General features: G+C 37.8%; 1 protein-coding gene across 8 annotated transcripts in view; it reads right to left on the minus strand.

Moving 5' to 3' along the window:
* Window positions 1–18,175, minus strand: part of ZNF536 (zinc finger protein 536) — a 346,468-nt gene that overhangs the window by 128,860 nt on the left and 199,433 nt on the right. For 7 of the 8 annotated variants that reach the window (XM_050311207.1, XM_050311210.1, XM_050311205.1 and 4 more), the window contains one exon: window positions 3,499–3,651. The exons of the other annotated variant lie outside the window; for it this stretch is intronic. In XM_050311207.1, the coding sequence (XP_050167164.1) occupies window positions 3,499–3,651 (153 nt within the window). The remainder of the gene's footprint in view (window positions 1–3,498; window positions 3,652–18,175) is intronic. 8 annotated transcript variants of the gene reach the window in all.

Genomic DNA, 18,175 nt, shown 5'->3' on the forward strand with positions numbered 1-18,175 from the left:
CATCTGAGGTAGTTTTTGAATGCTAATGCAAGATGCAAAGAGGTGTTAAAGCCAATCTGAAACCAGCTCTTACATAATGTGTCACCTGTTAAAGGTGGAATGAAAGAAATTTTAATTTACACTTAACTGTTTCTGTGCAGCTCAAATGCCTAGACATGTAAAGTAAACCCCAAATCCATTCATTCGATTTCAAGAGGGTTACGAGTGCTCAAGAACATAAAGATGCTCAGCTTTCTGAATGAAGGAACCTTAAGTTGCTGTCCTTAGAGGGGAAAAATGAAAACTCAGGAAGCATCTACATTTGGCACATTATGAGGCTGAGATACTTGGATGCTTTGCTTTTTCACAAAGACTGAGCATCCCTAAGATTTCTCTGTCATAACCTTCCCAGCTGTATTATATATTATTTTTTAACCAGGAGGCTGAATCACAAAGTGGACAGGCCACCCACATATGTGTTCTGCACTGCTGGTGCATAGACACGCTTTGCCCTGGTTTCTGCCTGTCCTCCCACAGTGAGTTTGTGTGAGTTGAAGTAGGCAGCTCTGAAGAAGCAGGACAACACAGCCCACCTCTGTTCACTAGTCAGCATAAAGAGCTCATCTAAGAGGGCTAAAAGACTTCTGTCTGTCCTCCCTAAGCCCTGAGGCTCTGAAGCATTTTGGCCTGGAAGTCCTTCCTCTCTTCTTTCAGGGTCGTCCCAGGGAACTGTCTCATCCATCAACTGTTTTTAGATCAAGAAAGAGGAGAAACTGATTTCACGTAATTATGCCCTTTTCTTCTTATCATATGGGAACAATCAGAAATCATATCTTACATCTTCCCCTTAAAGCTCTTCCTGGCTGAATATCACTGAGTTAGATAAGAAGAAAAATCCTCTACAGTTATGTGTTGGGACACAACTGAGCGTGCTAAATAAAACTTTGATTTGTTCTTTTTTCCTTCAGAAGCTTATTATGAGTTAGCAAACCACAGAGAAACTGAGACTCAGTTTGGGGGAAGGTTGCAACCATGAAACATCCAACGGAAAAAAGAAGCAACCCAAGCCACTAGCTAACTCTTCAGAAACAGAGCAGGGCTTCCTAATCTGGTGGAGGATTAAGCTGCTTCTCTAAATTTTTTGGGCCAATTGCCACAGAAGCACCTCCTGGCTGGATCAGACTTTGGGTCTTGTCTTGGCACGTGTACCAAACCAACCTAGTCGTGTGCCTCCAAACACACAGATGTTCGAAGGAACCCGACTTCTGCTGAACTGCTTGAGCTCATCTCTAACAAACAGGTGCTGTGAGAACAAGAACAGTAATTGAGTTAATGTAGTGGAGAAATACAGTAAAGTGTTTTTTATCAGTCAGTTATATGATCCAGGCATATAATAAAGACAGAGTGTGACATAAAAGGCAGGAAACTGTCCCTGGTAAGTACGAGCTAACAAATATTTGTTTAATAACTGGTATCTATTACGTAATTTCCCTTTACTGCAAAGCAACTTGATTTTTATTTAATAACTCTAGTAATTTGCCAATTTACAATTTAATATTTTTAATTAGGATTATTTCCAGTATGTAAAACATTGCTTCATTCAAACATACTCTTGTCATTATTTACAAATACTTTGTTCTCAAACTAATGGAAATTGATCTTTATCTATTTAAAAATTACGTTGATTTTGAAATATATTTCAAGTTTGTTTCAATAGTTTCTTTTTTTCTTATTTTGTTGTATTATGCACTCTTTTTTTTCTTATTTTAATTTTGTTTAGTCAGTCTTAATATGCAAGCTTTATGGAATATTTCCATCGTAATTAATTTACTTTCCATTAGTTCTAAGGCACAAACACCAAATGTGTAATCATTGTCATCTTTAACATAGGAAGAAAGTGATCACTACATAATAAAACCAAATGAAGAGATGGGCAACCTCGGGTTATTTTAAAAGTTTTTCTTTGCATCTCCTACAGTAAAAATGTCTAGTTCTTTAAACTTCATAGGTATAAGGTTATTTTTCAATAAAATAACCGCAATTTCTTTACTTTTACTACATTAGAAAGCACACAAATAGGATTTTCTTGGTTTTTCCCCCCCCACAAAGAACAACACACAGAAAAGAATATTCCTGCACTGAATGGTTTGCAATCCAATCAGACAAAACTACATTAGGGTGACAAATTTTAAAATTCAGATCAAACCAGTGTGGTATTCTCCAAAATGCAAAGAGAGGAGAATAAAAAATACAGTGAACAAATTTTCCCATCTCAACAATGATAAATTTTTCTTTAAATAATTTTCATTCTTAATTTTTCAAAATCAGGTCTCACATTCTCAAACCCAACATTAAGTACTAGATCTGTGGAAGCACATCGGAGAAACATGACTGCTGATTTGGGGAAGGGAGGAAAATACTTCAGTAAAATGAGAGTTAAAAATAAGTTTTTTTGAGTAGGAGGTACAACTGGCATGTATTTCTTCATGCAATTATTTTAGCTTTCTATTAGAAAAGTAGCAGTAAATTTCAGAAATTCCTTTAAAATGGTTTGAAAACAAAATGTCTCCACACAAGCCTGCTACGTCTGCTTCCAAAAAGTACCCCAAATGTCCAGTTTTGAATGCTCTTCCAAAGTCTACTAATATAATTAACACTTGGAAGAAAACAGTATCATATTGGCCATACACAGAATTCCAAATGATGTCAACAGGACCTGAGGATTTCAACACTGTATGTCAGTTTTTAATTATGGACAGAATAAGCCTTAAACACATCCTGTGTCTCTACATGAACCTTGCCATGCACACATGTACTTTTAAGCAAACAAGATATTGTAATTTAAATGGAGTGGCTATAGTTCACTGGCACTGAGACCAGTCCTCCCAGTGAGAGACATACCAAAATAAAGTGAGTGTCCAGACCAGCAGCAAATCTCTGTAGGGTAGAAATGATGTGATTATTACTGAAGTAAAATACATTAAGTTTTACTACAGTGCAAAGCATGGTAAGTTTTGCTACTTACAAGTGCTTAGTCGTGTGAGTTCTGGTGTGGGGGGGAAAAAAAAGCAGATCCATGAAGCTGATGTATCCATATGAACAGTGAGAGGTTAAAAATGAGCATGCTAAATGGAACAAAAATAGTAACTGAGAAAAACATACAGAATCCCTAAGCAGATGCTAAGGAAGGCCTTTGAAGCAGTTAGTATAACTAAGTCTGAAACCAATAGGCTTATGCCTATTGAAGGACAAGGGTAATTGAAGGAAACAGTGATGAAGCAGGGAAGGAGACAGAAATAACCTCAACTGGGAAAAGATGATTCTATTAAAGTGGTCTTTATCCAACAACACATTCCTTGTGCTTTTATTTAAGACTGTCATACATCTTTCTCAAAAGACTCTCTCCAACTAATAAGTCCAAATCTACACTGGGAATTAAGGCTCCTAGCCACATATTATGTTAACCCCCACACACATATGGCATGTGTCGACAGCGCTCCGCTCACTTGTTCCTCTCACCTGTATGTATTCTCAAGTGGACCTTTAAGTGATGGGATGTTCTGAAAGTTTTTCCACAATATGGGCAGTCTTTCATGGCAGAACCAAGGCTCCTGTCTCTCAGTAAAGCTGGCTGCTGGACTCCTACAGATCTCCCAGCTTCTTCTCCAATGTCTGCAACACAGAAATGTTCTCACATCACTTCAGCACATGTCAGGAGTTGTTCTCACTAAAACTGCTAACACAACACAAAGTTAAACATGTCAATACTACACCTGTCTAATTCATTCTTTAAATCTGACAGAATGCTGACAATTCATGTATTTTCTTGTTATTGTCTTAAATTATTTCATCTTTCCTATCATCATTTTAAGCAGCATATGGTACCTTTATATTGAACTGAATTATACAAGAAAAGAAACAGCTGTGTCAGCAGCTGGTTTGATTTCTTCTTTTGCTTCGTTCCTATTAATTTTTTCCCAAAAGTTTGAGATTGTTGTTTTGTTGATTCTATTTAAGTACTGTGAAAATCTGCATGCTTTTAGAGGGAAAAAGTTTGCACCAGTGTATTAAAACCCCCTAAAACAACAGAATTGCAGTGATAAGGGGGTCCAACAGCAGTGATGATATCTAACATTTCCTTCAACATCTAAGAAACTTCCTTCTGCAATATTTCAGCACTGGAATTACAACAGACAACCTAGTGAGTGACCTAATATTATGGGAAAAGCAATTTAAAAATTCATCAGATGAGGGGGAATTCCTTCTCCCTCTCACCCGCAGCTCCTGCGTTTTCTCCTTCAGTGTTCACAGCTACACTCATTCTTTGCATCATAATACAATGGGTGAGACTCCAGGACACCTCTTCTCTCTCCTGATATAAAGAAACAGTAATTTTCAGCCATCTTGAATAAGCTGCTTTTATCCAAGCAGGCTACAAACAAAATAACTTACAAAAGACTGACATAAAAATTGCAAAAATGTAGGGAGTTTTAAAAAGTCCTTATTCAAACCACACAAGACTCATTTATCATCCTGTAATTACAGGGACATGTAGTATCACATATACGTATCAATTTATGATTTCACCAAAAAGTACCATGGCAAATGTTGAAGTTCTGAACCAGATTGATGCTACTGGAATGTCAGGAGCAGTAAAGAGGGACACATCATCACACCCCTGTGCAAGAGCTGAGCTATCTGGGTTATAGTCAGGTGGGGAGCATATAGTTAAAACCTGCATGCAGAGTCTCGATTATTTCAACCATAAACTCCTGACTAAAAATGTTCTGTCTCTACCCATTTGATATGTAACTAAAGCTGTCAGGAAACATAGTGCAGTTTACACAGCATTGCCTTTTAAATGGAAGTAATGGGACATAAGAAAGACTTAAACATTTGGCTCTAATAAAATCTATTCTCACAGTAGCAGAGACCCAAATAACCAGATTTCTGGAAAAGGTAACACTAACAGGCATTTCAGTATGTATTATAAAATGGTTCCTCTAAACTATTTTGCTTAAAGCTGAAAGAAGATGATAGAGTGATTAAAAATATATATATAAAAATGCTTATCTTATTCATGTATGTAATCAAGCTATCACTAGTTTTCAAAAGGCAAATCTGATAGTTTTCACATCACAATCTTGTTTAACATTTTCTGACTGTTCTTAGGCTGCAGAGTTAAAGCATAATATTTAAGTTAGAAAGCTAGTAAATGTCATTTTGAATTATCTTCACATACATAAAGTAGCATACTGCAGGAGTTTATTTTGTCTTTGTGAGTCCAGGAAAACATATATAGGTGCTAGTCTGTAATTCCAATATCCCTAAAGAGTTTAGATTTTCTCCTTTTTCACTCCTCAAAAGTTGTACATAATTATGGTTTAAGCTGCTTTGGGAAAAAATGAATTCCTGAGTGCAAAAAGATTTTTCTGAAGAGCAAAATGCAGAATGCATGATAATAAACTGCAGGATTTTATTTTGGTTTTCAATAAATACTATATGAGCATTATAGATAAATATATAGATAAAGTTAACAAGCCACTCAGGAGGAATTCACTGAATAAGTCTACTAGTTATGTTTTGCTATATGTCACTCTAAATGATGGCCTGTTATCCATTTGCCTTTTATCTTTCTATCTAGAATATGTGTGGCCCAATAAAAAAGAATAAATTTGTAAGATGAACAGCTCGCTTTGCAGATTTAAGAGTGTAATTTTCACTTTACACAAAATTGAATTTTTTCAAGGCAGCGAGACGATGGAGTTTACTCTAGCACTAATCCCTCTGAAAAAGCAAACTGAAAACAACAATGAAGCAAAGAAAGATGTGGGTGGTCTGAAGAGTTTTCTTTTAGATTTAAGTAGACATACAGTAGATAGCTCCAAAGGCTTTGCTCCAACAGGGGCCTTACCTTGAAGAATTTTTCTTCCCACAGTGAAAGCATTCCTAAGACTTTAAAGCTGGGCTGAGGGGTTTTCTTTTGAATTCCTCTGCCTACAAAGCCCACCGAAGCGCTGGAGGCCATTGCTACCTGAATGAGCAGCTTTACATCTAAGTTCTTTTATTTCAGACAATGAAAAGATATGTTCAAGGCTGCCGACTCTTCCCATCAAATGCTACCCCAGCTTCTCACTAGGGCCCCATTTTGGCACATTGTACCTATTTGTCGAGGCACTTAAGTTTAAAATGTGCTTAACTTTAAAACATGTTCAAGTCTCACTGACTCTGCTACCAAGGTTTCCTTATACCAAGTCTCTTAAAAGCGATCTGTGGAAAATGAAGGGTGAAAAAAGTGACAGAAAAAGGAGACGAGATCAGCAAGAAAAAAGTTAAGAAGCAAACTGGTGAATAGAGAGTGCCAGCAACAGAGTATGTGGGGATTGAAAAATCTTCAGCTCTAGCAATAATCACGTATCCTACAACTCTGATGTCCCCTCTCTCTCTCCTGCTATTGAGAGCCCTTCACAAGCAGAAAATCTCAGTTCTGTTGAATTGTGCAAAAATGTAGTAATGTTTTACGGATCTGCAGAACTAGGATTAGCCTCCACAAAGTAGTTTAATTTATGATTTACTCAGGATTTGAGCTATGGGTTTTGGGCTTCTCAATTCTGAGGATAAAAGATCAGGAAGGAAAGAGCACAGTTACTTATCTTACAGCCATTGTGGTTCACTGAGTTATGTGGTCTATATGATGTGCACTCCATGCACATGGGATTAAACTGCCTTTTTTTTTCCAACTACTTCCATTATAGGCAGGTCGACGCCCTGAATGTCTTCCTGCCCATCCCAACCTTTCCTGATTCAAATGCAGGAAATACCAGAACAGAGTAAAAAGTATGGTATAGATGTAAATGCTACATGTAAGTCTTCAGAGCCTGGTCTCTGAACTTACTCTTGCTGAACTTTCACTTTGAAAGTGTCTGTTCACAGCAAAAGTAATGGACAGAAGTGCAAAAAGCAGCACTCAGTTTTACATACAAAATTGGTCTTTGTGTCAGGATAAGGAAAAGGAACAGCTGTGAGTCCTCCAGCTGCTCTGCTGTACCTGCTGGGCAGGTAGATACTGTTCCATGGCACAGGACACCGAGGAATTCAGCCACAAAGCAGCTTCTGGGGTGGTATGACAGGGACATCTCTTGCATACCAGGCCTCAGCTACACCTAATAACTGACTGTGCACATGTTCTTGTGGGAAAAATGCAAGTAAAGAAAGTTCACTTCAACATCCACATCAGAAGGTGGCAATTAGCTGCATAACCAAAGAGCCAATCTGGCCAAAATATGCTCAAATCTATTTGTCACGCAGACTGAAATTAAAATTAAGCAATCCATAAGACTGGTATTTGAAGGATTGCCCTTCTTCAGAATGATGCTCACTTCTCAGGAGAGGAGGGACTAAAAGCCCCCACTCCCCATCTATTATGGAGGTGGCCCATGTAGCGCTGTTTTCACATCACCACCATACGTGGAAAGAAAGTTTCCACAGAGATAGATAATCCCAATCAACAATTTCAAGCCAGGAGCACTTTAACAGTAGAAGGTTAAGAGAAAGTGAGAAAGACACCAGTGAATACTTTTTTTTACAGCAGATCTCTTACTAGGTATCAGGAATGATCTACCCAGAAATGAGCCACGGCAGGCGGTGCCCTCAGCACACACATACAGATGTCACAGAGGCAAAATGCCAGCTTCAGTGGATATTGCTAGAAAAGAGAAGACAAACTTAGGTGGACAGTGAATCTGTGTACTCAAAGCAGAAGGTATCTAGGCAGACACATAAAGAGAAAAAGAAAACAAATTCTTTGATATTTCCACATATATTCTATACAACTGGTCCACCAGACTAGGATGAGTCTGTAAATATGATTAGAAAAGGACGGATTGCTTTTGCAAAAAGAAACCTGTTTTCACTTGGTTAGGCAGCAGCACTGACTTCAGTCATGTTAGCAGCCAAATTTTGAAAGGAACATCTACATACATGTCCCACAAATTTTACCAGAGCATTTATTTACTGTGTGTATGTGAAAGTGCAGAAATTCACAAAGAGGTGCTTTCATGTTCAAAGGAGCTAAATTGCAGTCCTCATGCAGACTAAATCATCAGTGAAGTCAGTTGGAATTTGTCGACACAGGGTTTGCCAAATTAGCCAAAAACAGGCAATCGCATGGAAAAGGTAATCAACTCACAAAATAGGTAATCAGACTTACAAGTATGTGTTTGCTCTTGCACAATTTTCGACATTATTAAAGAACCCTTTGAAAATGTGGCCAGAAGCCTTTAAAGCCGCACATAATCCCAGGTCTTCATACATTTCTGAAATTCAAAATATTTGTAGTTCTTCAGAACTGCCTGTAAAAGTTAATGAAATATGGTGCAACAAGAAGTGGTAGTGACCACAACTATTTTTTGATGACCTGTAAACCACCCAGATTGGCCCATCTTGTGGCAGGAAATCTAATGTCAAGAAGGGAGTTAGAAGATATTCAGTGTGTTAATCCTGTCACTGCTGTCACCTTTGTGCAAGTATGCCTGGACTCAACCACTTCTATCCCTGGGAAGCAGCACGGGATATGCAAAGTTTTTGGGAAAACATGCGCTACCTGTCTTGCTTACTCCTTAGAGAAAGCTTTAATAATACTGAAAATAGTGGAAAATAGGAATATAATTAGGGATTTAATTAATCATATTTTTCTAGCTACCTGAAGTAGCTTCAATTAGTGTTGTTCGATGTAAATGAGAAAAGAATCTGGCCCTGTGCTCATAATTTGAAATTAGGACCCTATTAGTAGATGTCACTACACTTCTTTGCTAGTGAAGTTCACAGCCTAAAATGAAAGCTTCTAATATTACTAAATATTACAGTTATATTTTAGGCCTCCAGAAAGAGTTACTAATGTCTTAGGTCAGGAACAACTTGCTGTCTCTATTGTTTCATCAAGGATTTAGGTTTTATAATGACCATATATGGGAATCTTAAACTGTTACTATGGATTGGCAGGGAATTTGTTTAAACAGAGAGCTATTTTAGAAGAGAATTGGAAAGGAGGCCTACCAGTGAGAAAGCAGCATTCACATTGTTTGTATTATTAGAAATAAAGATTATACAAAGGTTCCACTGGTAAATAAAAAGATACCACTTCTGACATAAGAATTCCCCCTTAGCCCTCTGAACCACACAGACAAACAACAGGCACAAACTGCCCTGACTCTGCTAATAATTAGTGCAATGGCAGAGTTAAATTTAAATTACAGTCTAAATTAAAGTGAAGTAAAATGCCCGGAGCCGTTTATATGAGGGAAGTTTTGCAACATGTAGAAGTGGGTGAATGTCAGTCCCAGCCAATACCCTGGGCTGCAGGGGAGTAGCTGGGTGTTATTTCAAGAACAACTGGAAGAGAGACAAAGTATTCCAAGCAATTTCTCAGCAACTGTTAGGCTGGTGGCTCGGGGGCTGCACACACACCTTAAACCCATAAATGACACACCTGAAAACCGGTGGTTTTCACACCCCATGGGTTCAAAACATTTTGCATGACAATACTGTATGTGCACAGTATCTGAATGCTTTTCACTGTGGTACATATTCTGAGACGCATGCAAGAGGCTGGATATACAGCACAAAGAGATATTAATAGACATTTAACCAAAATTAAGCTTTGGTTCATCACAAAACATTCCTTATCCTCTTTTTTTCATTTCAATTGAATTCCCTACAGAGTTTTTGTCTTGGAGTTCTTAGCTTTTCAAATTGTCTTACTTTAGAAATTGTTCTAAAAATTTTAAACCTTTTAAGATAATCAAAGTTCAAACACAGTTTCTGAGTACATCATTTTAACTGCCTCATTTCTTTGAAGAATCATGTGACCAAAACACATAGAAAATCAGATTTAGAACTTAAAAACCAGGGTTGGTTACTTGCTATTAACTGACAGAGCTCAGTTTTGACTGAAAATTAAGCATGTTAAAAAAATATTTTTTTTTGAGAACATTTTTTTGTATGAGACCTTTTTAACTGCCTTTTTTTTTTTTTCAAGAAGAAGACATCTTAAGTACCTTGCAATATCTTTCATTTAACAGTTGGCAGAAGGAAACTCCCAGATGAACATTGGCCTGTGTCTTTCTCTTTAACCAGCTGAGTGATCCAAGCTTTTAATAAAGCTGTTCCAATTATTGTAAAAGTCATCTAGTACCTTATAGCCACAAATATTGACAGTTTATTGCACAACGCATTCATGGCATTTGAAGGTCACATCATACATAATACATACACTTTTATAAAAGTGTCTGGAACAAAGAGATACATGATCAGCAATTACATCTTACCATTTGATGGTATGATTTTATACTTATTTAAAATGAAATACTATATGAAATGCAAATTGTTAATAAAACACAAAATAGTTCATTTTCTGTATTTATTGTTTTATTAATCAGCAATACCAAGTTCAGTTGTAGAAAATCAATGGAATGCCATTCATGCCCCAAGAAGATTACAGTTAAATATCATTATCCTGCAAACCACCACACGTATCCTTAGCTCAGCATGAGAATAAAGTAAGCTTCAAACTTTAATCTCTCTGCTGTGTACCTCTCCAGCCCTACTGAACTCAATGGAACTTCAACACTCAGATTTGAGTCAGGACCTTACCATATTATGAAAATACAAGTTTTGATAAAATTGAATTGAAATGAAACTGAAAGGAGTGCTGCAGACTTTTGTATTTTATATATGCACATGCAGGCATGTCAAACTTCTTCACCCTCTTCCAGTGCTCATGACTTTTAAGGCCATTCTAAAACCACACTCACATGTACAAATGGTATAATTAAAAAGGTCTATGCAGTCACACCTGTGCACAGTCCTTCAGTGAATTCAATGAACATCAGAAATTCACAGAGCATAGCCATGAGAGTGCTTGGTTTTGGTTAAACAGTCTGCACTTTAATGGTATCACTACTAGATCCTGGAACCTCCAGCTACCTAATGAGAGCTGAGTTTGCAGCAAATGACCATGGATCACTACATTGTTCCCTCTAACACCATTTTTGCCAGTTTGTTTCAAAACTGCAGGATGCAAAATCTTCTTTCCTAGGTTCTTCACATGCAAGAGTCTCCCACCACCCAACTCCTTCACTGGTTTTTCAGATCTACTACTCTAAAATCATGGCTTTGAAATCCCACTTCCTTAATATGACTGTATAGATCAAAAAGCATTTTAGATCCCAAATCACCAAGTTTGCCAGATGAGGTTCATGAAATTGCACTAGATTTGTGTAGCCTTTCCACAGGAAAAGTGGATGCTTTAGAACTCAATGCACTTTGCCACTTATCAGAATGTCATTTTATCTAGCTTGTGCTAGTTCTTGCTTTCTTCAGAAGAGCACATCTGAGCTGCCAGAACACCTTGTTGTACTTCACAGTCCAGAATGTGTATCTTCACAAGCAAAGCTGATACCTTTTGTATCAGAAACATTGTGCTTAAATATATACTCATGGATCTCTCCTTAGTATTTTGCCAGTCTTTTTTGCCATCTATCCTCAAAATTTACTTTGGTGTCTGTTTATAATTCTGGTAGCTGTTAGCTCTCAAACCCTCTATACAACATACTTTACATGGTTTTGTCCTCCCTTTCTTAAAAAAGCTTAGTATATTCTGCAGTTTTACCAAATGCTTGTGCCAAAAGCAGTCTGTGATTCTCGTGTCTCAATAGTTTTCTTACCCAAACCCTTGACTCACCTGTCTTAGCTTTGATCCTGTCACATAAATTTGAAATGGGCACTTGATTACTGACCAGAGAGGACAATGACTTTCCGAACTTTGTACAGATTGTTTACTGCTTTTGGAGAAAATTCCAGTGGGGAATCTAAGCACAGAGGCTATCCAACTGGACCATCTTTTGGATTTGTATGTGTTATTTGTAGGCAGGTGTTCAGGTACCAGATGGCCTTAAAACCCATACTACTCAGGTTATAGCAGCTTCTACAGGCTGTCTGCATCATATTCCCATCTCTGAGATTTGCAGAGTGGCTACATGGAGCTTGATAAACACTTTTACCTAGCATTGCTCTCCTGATGCCAAGGCTAGATCAGATATCCAATTTGGGAGAGTTGCCTTACAGTCCCTCTTTAATTAAGTACTCCTGATCTCCCACTCCTGGGATGGATTGCTACTGCTGATTAAGCTCCAGAAGTAAGGATCTGTGGAGGCAATTTCATGAGGGAGAAAATCAAGTTGCTAGCTAATCAACTAAAATAACCATTAACTGGACTTCTGTGAATGAATATATTGCCTTCTTCTTGCTTCCATACTTACACTGTTTCTTCCACATGTTAGAGTCTCAACATACCTATAAACCAACAGGTAAGATGTGCTTCATTATGACCTCTATCTTGTTCCTAACACACACATGGGACAAACAGAACCATTTGGTACAGTGTACAGGCTACACTATGAAGAAAATCCAAGTGTCAGTAAACTTAGGAAAGATGATGAATCTGGGTGGAGGAAAGTGCTATTGAACTTATTTTCTTTAGGTTCTTCTCATGCGCCCAATAATGCAGTCTGTGAGATTCTAAAAGGCACAAATTAACACCCACCTCCATATAGTTTTCAAAATCCATTAATATCCACTTTAAATCTTTTGAATATTTGTACAGAAATACTTAATAATTACACTAGATAAGTTTCACCCTGAGTTGCTGGGTTTAAACAAATCCAAACACCAAACAAATCATTCTTTCTCAACTCAGAATCACAGACCTGCCTACATTCTAAGTAGCTCTCAGGCCATCAGGTATGAGTAGGTAAATTCTTGCACACCATTGTTTAAGAAAACCCCTTATCATTATTATTTTCTTATCACAGGGTGGCAAAATCAGCACAGAATTGCCAGTAGCAGATCATCAGATTTTATAAAAACTCATTCTAATAAAGAAAAATGTAAATCATTTAAAATGTCACAGGAACATCTCTCCGTAGACACCAGTAAGAAAGAAACCAACAAAAGAATCAGTCACCTAAAAGCATCTGTACAGGTAGCTAAATTACTAATTTTCCCCTCAACAAAATGAGAAAGAATTAAAGATTGTCATTCCATTTAGAGCTTACTGATTAGAGAGGTGCTGACAGAGTCTCTAAAGAGTGAATAATGTCATGGTTTGTGTTACAACTTTTGGACTATGATAGACTTTTCCAGTAACTGTATTTTCTTACTTTTAAGTATCCAGTGCTGCCTTTCAACTAAATGACCACTCTGAGCTTATACCAATACTTCTGTAAACAATTTTTCTCCCATCAACTTCTTTGGTACATGCCACTTGAGTATAACTTCCAGCTTCTTTACCATTTGTCAAAAAAATGAGCTGTATTTGAAGAAATACTTACAAGTAACTCTGAACTGCTGAACCTATTTTACTAAATTTTTTAAATAAATATAGTATGTCAATTATATGATTTTTGCTATAACCGAAAAATATTGATTAAATTCATTACTTTGAATCTTGAGAAGGGACCCTTTAACTGTTCACTATGGGTTTTTTCCTCGTTGACTTAACAGTGTATGGTGGACATACTGAGAACACAATATTTTCTGAAGGGGCTCATTGATAGTTTTATACTAATGATGTATCTCAAAAAGTACATTACTAGGTCAACTCATATCCGTGTTTTGTAAAATAGCCTTAAAATACACTGATACCATAACATGCTATTTGTGGGCTAAAAAGATATGAAATGCTGCTTATGGAGCTGATATATCAATAATTCCGTTTTCCTTTTCCATTATGAAAATATAATTTTTTTTTTCATCTGAACTATCCTGGTTGGAAAAAAAAAAAAAAAAAAAAAGGAGAAGAGAAAAAATACTATTTTGAACGTTCTCCTCTGATTTAGCTGAGCTTGTGGCAATAACTGGTTTAGGCATAGGCTTCAGTATGCTGGAATGATCCTGAAACTAATTTTGCATGTGTTGGAGTTGGACTGTGGCCATGCACGTCAGTATGCTGGAACAGAGTTATCTAAATCCTGAGCCTTATTTTACATGTGCTGGTGTTGGACTGTGGCCCTGCAATCTTTTAGGTCTCCATCTGTAGCTATCAAAGCCAGGGTGTGCCCAGCCACTCGCTCCTGCTCACTGCTTTCCTTCCACAGAAAAGCTCCAGGCTCACAACCACCCTCCCATACACACTGGTGTGACTGGGAGCTCTCCAGGGCCCTGGCAGGTCTCATCAACCTTTCTCTAGAGCCTCTTTGCTGCCATGGCCGGCCTGTTGCAGGGCATCACACTTCTTAGATCACTATGACCCTACACAGTTATCAAGTCCCACATCAGTGGAGAGGAATATTAACCTCTTGGACTGATGTTCCCTCAGATTCAGTGAGTTAATTCCTTTTTCAATACCAGCTAAAACAGCCCACTAAGTTTTAAGCAAGCTATGAAGACCACAGCTCCCCAGCTGATGGAAGACCTCTCTGAGTTTCCCAACATGACAGTGTTTTCCCTGTCAGCCAAATGAATTTGAGGTCCAGACAGTCTAGTCCAAAGCTAGTGATTCTTTACTTCTGGGGAAGTGGACAAGAAAAGATCAGGCACACAGAAGCTAACAATACAAGCTCCTCCAACACCAGTCTGGAACACCAGAACAGAGGTTGTAATGGGGACTGAGCAAGGCAAAGGTCACTGTACAAGGTGCTTATCACCCCAAGATGAACTGGTAACCTCCAGGGACATACAGGCTGGTGGTAATGTGATACAAAGTTTTTGCAAGCCTCCTTCTACTTATTTACAGTTCCTCCACATTAATCCACCAGTAAATACACATTTTAACCCATCAGGAGCATCTATAAAATTAGGAGATAATCTAGGCTTGCTTGGTTTCCAAGTACATTTCTCTACCAGAAATTAATAACTTTTTGTCTCTATGGAGCCTAGAAAACTGAGGAAAAAACTTCATACTAAGGTCAAAATTAGACATTCGAATGAAGATCAGACATGCGAATGAAATCAGACATTCTTCTCTGGCTGGACAGACACAAGTTAGCTTACTGTCTGCCTCACAGACAGAGAAAGACTTATTTTAGAAGAAGAAGGGTTGTTCATTCTCTTAACTTATTAGCAATGCACTTTCTTCAAACTCCAACACCAAAAGAAATTCAAAACCCAGGTAGTCTGCATGCACGGAAGCACCTTTTGTTTAATAAATAATTCAACCATGTATTTCTTTTTAATTTAAAAACGGTCTGACTGAACAGTCAACAGAGTGAACTAAAGTTGGCAAAATACAGTGTTGAAAAATTAAAAAGTGTATTCAAGGCCATATTCATTTGCTTCACTTCTCATATACTGGAGAGACAGGCTGTGCTGAAGTTCTAGCTTTTTTCTTTTTCTTTTAAATTATACACATACAGTCACATGATGCTCACTTGCCTTTGAAAGCTGCCTTGCCCTGGAATTAGTCTTTCTCTCTTTCTGTTACCAGTGCAGCAGCTGCTGCTCCTCTACCTCATGAACATCATCAGAAATTCAGCCAAAATGTTCTCACGAGCTCCTCTGCCATGCCTGTGAGGGCCAGGCTGAAACTATCGACCATCTTGGAAAACAGAAATGCTGTAAAACATTCTGGAAATATTCAGATCATCATCTGAATTATGATTCCATATATCAATAAGTGTATAGTAAGGTACAGGAAACACATCTGCCTGCAAAAATCTTCAGACAATGATGCAATGAAATCCATCCCAGGACTGAATTTGTAACACACTGTAGCAAATGCATACAAATACTTGGGATCAGTCGAGTGCATTTGGGACTGACTTTTCCTCTGGACGACAGTCAAAAGCATATAGCACTATCTTAAATATGAATTCACGGGCTCAGTTACTGTAAAACGAAACTCAGCAGTAAGCAGCTAAGGATAAGAAAACAAAGCACTAATAGAGTCAACTCTTATACTTAGCCTTCTATAGCACAATGTTTCAAAGAATTTCTTGAATCCTAGAGCAGACAGCAAGTAAAACGTAATGCTGTGGTGAATCCTCCTTATTTCATATTCCTGGAGACATACCCATTCCCCCACACATCCCAAAGCAGCAGCAGGTACTTAATGCCTTCCTAACAAAGCAAAACCTTTAGGCCTCTGCCCTTCTGAGTGTTTGGGTCCCATCGCTGTGAATGGCTTTACCATTTTTGCATTTTCTGATCAGCAGCTTCTGAAGGAATGACCACTCTGTAAGCATCAGACAACATCCACCAACATGAAATTACCAGCTTAATAATGCTCACATGGCATTAAATGCTGACAAAAGGAAACCTTATCTCAGAAGGGTCAGATATGCAGGAAAGAAGATCTTTACTGGGAAGGAGAATAGGGGAAACCTAACCCTCACAAAGTAACACTGCCTTTATAGAAAATGACTTGGCAATAACATATCTTTCAAAGTGGACATACTTATTTAAAACACATCTGAGAGCCACTGGATGACAGACACGAGCCACATTTAGAACAGACAGAAGTTTCACAAGTACATCTTGAATAATTACACATCACATGGAAGAAGACCAGGTTTTCTTCAAATTTTCCCTATTCTGAAAAATAGTAAAATTATCTGTGCTATATGGGATAAAACCAGACCAGATAAACACATTGCACAGATAGGAAACTTTCAACATCAGGCTCTGCTGTTACAAAACAGCCTATGAATTATGTGTACAAAATGCATCCCTAAATATGACAAAATATGAACAAATGCATCAGGATAACTATAGAGATTGTTTAGACCCAAACTCCTCCCCTGCAAGTCAGTGTCTTCAGATTCTAATTTTGGCCAGTTACTAGCTTACACCGAAGACACTCTGCAGTAAGTACCATCTCAGAGAACAGACTAATTTAAACTCTGAGAATGCAGGCTCCTGCATTTGTGGAGACACATGTTTCCATGCCTTTTCAGGATGGCACTTGTGGGAGCCACTCCAATAGCCTGGCAAGCCCACGCAGAATTTGGTACATAACAAACTGGCTTGCAACCGATTCCATTTGAAAGCTGTCTACAGTGGGACTGGCCAACCTATCAAAGGCATGTATGGGGTTGAGAAAAGGTGAATGGCAGCATAAACTGGTCAAATGAAACTTAAATAATTTCAACAATTTTACTGGTACTGATTCTTTTTCTGGCTACAAATTCTGTAATATCTCACTACAGATACATGCCCAGTCATGAGGGTCGTAAGTATTTGTTTCAAGAATAAAGGGATCATGGGCAGTGGAGCTTGCTGATACATGCTGAAATATTATAACAAAGGGTGGACAAACAAATCCTGTCACTGCTTAACAGTCAGTAACTCCCTACTGTTGTCATTCTTTCATCATAAAACTGCAGGGGAGTAGCATTGTGTATTTAAAATAAACAATGATGGAAAGATGCAACTTCAGAAATGCAGCTCAGATAGCAGACAGGACACTGATGAGTGTTGCAGATCAGTGGAACTGCATTCCATGAAAGAATTGCTGGATAGTCCATCACCTGCAGCACTGCTCCAGCGAGTGCTGTTCACAAAACAGCAACACACTTCCTCTCTGTATTCTAGGGTTCTTTTCAATTAATATTTGTTTTAGTTATGTTGAATCACTGCTCATCTACTAAGATATTATTTGATTTTTTTTTATAAAAGAAATTCCTTTCTTCTTGGATACATTTTCACACAGGTTTTTGAAGTAGGAGAGTAAACACACAGTTCCTATGATGGCAATTTCCATTCATGGTTTGACAACTAAATGTTGCAATGTTACTTGAAACTCCTGCCTCTTATCTTTCAATTTTTCTTTAGGGAAAAACAGCACAGAAATATATTCTGCCATCTATTTGAAAAGATGCAGATATAATCCACCTATGATCATGCAATTTTTGGAATTAAGACTGTGATCCAAAACAGCAGTATGATCTACATTTTAACCACAGCTATTACAATAAATAAAACCAAACATAGTATCTCTCCACACATTTATATTTATTCTGATAATGCTTTGCAAGGTTTCTCTCTGAGAATGCTTTACTTAAGAAAGCATTATTGAAAATTTTCCCAGAATAATATGCATCATAAGACTACAGTCAAAGTAGAATTATAGATGTGAGGTGGTATGCATCCAGACCTTTCTTTGTTTTTCCTCTGTGGTGCAGGAGTTGCTATCCATCAAATG

This window comes from Myiozetetes cayanensis, unplaced genomic scaffold (genome assembly GCF_022539395.1).
Source record: "Myiozetetes cayanensis isolate MyiCay16 unplaced genomic scaffold, myiCay2020 scf16, whole genome shotgun sequence".
NCBI classification, from domain to species: Eukaryota; Metazoa; Chordata; class Aves; order Passeriformes; family Tyrannidae; genus Myiozetetes; species Myiozetetes cayanensis.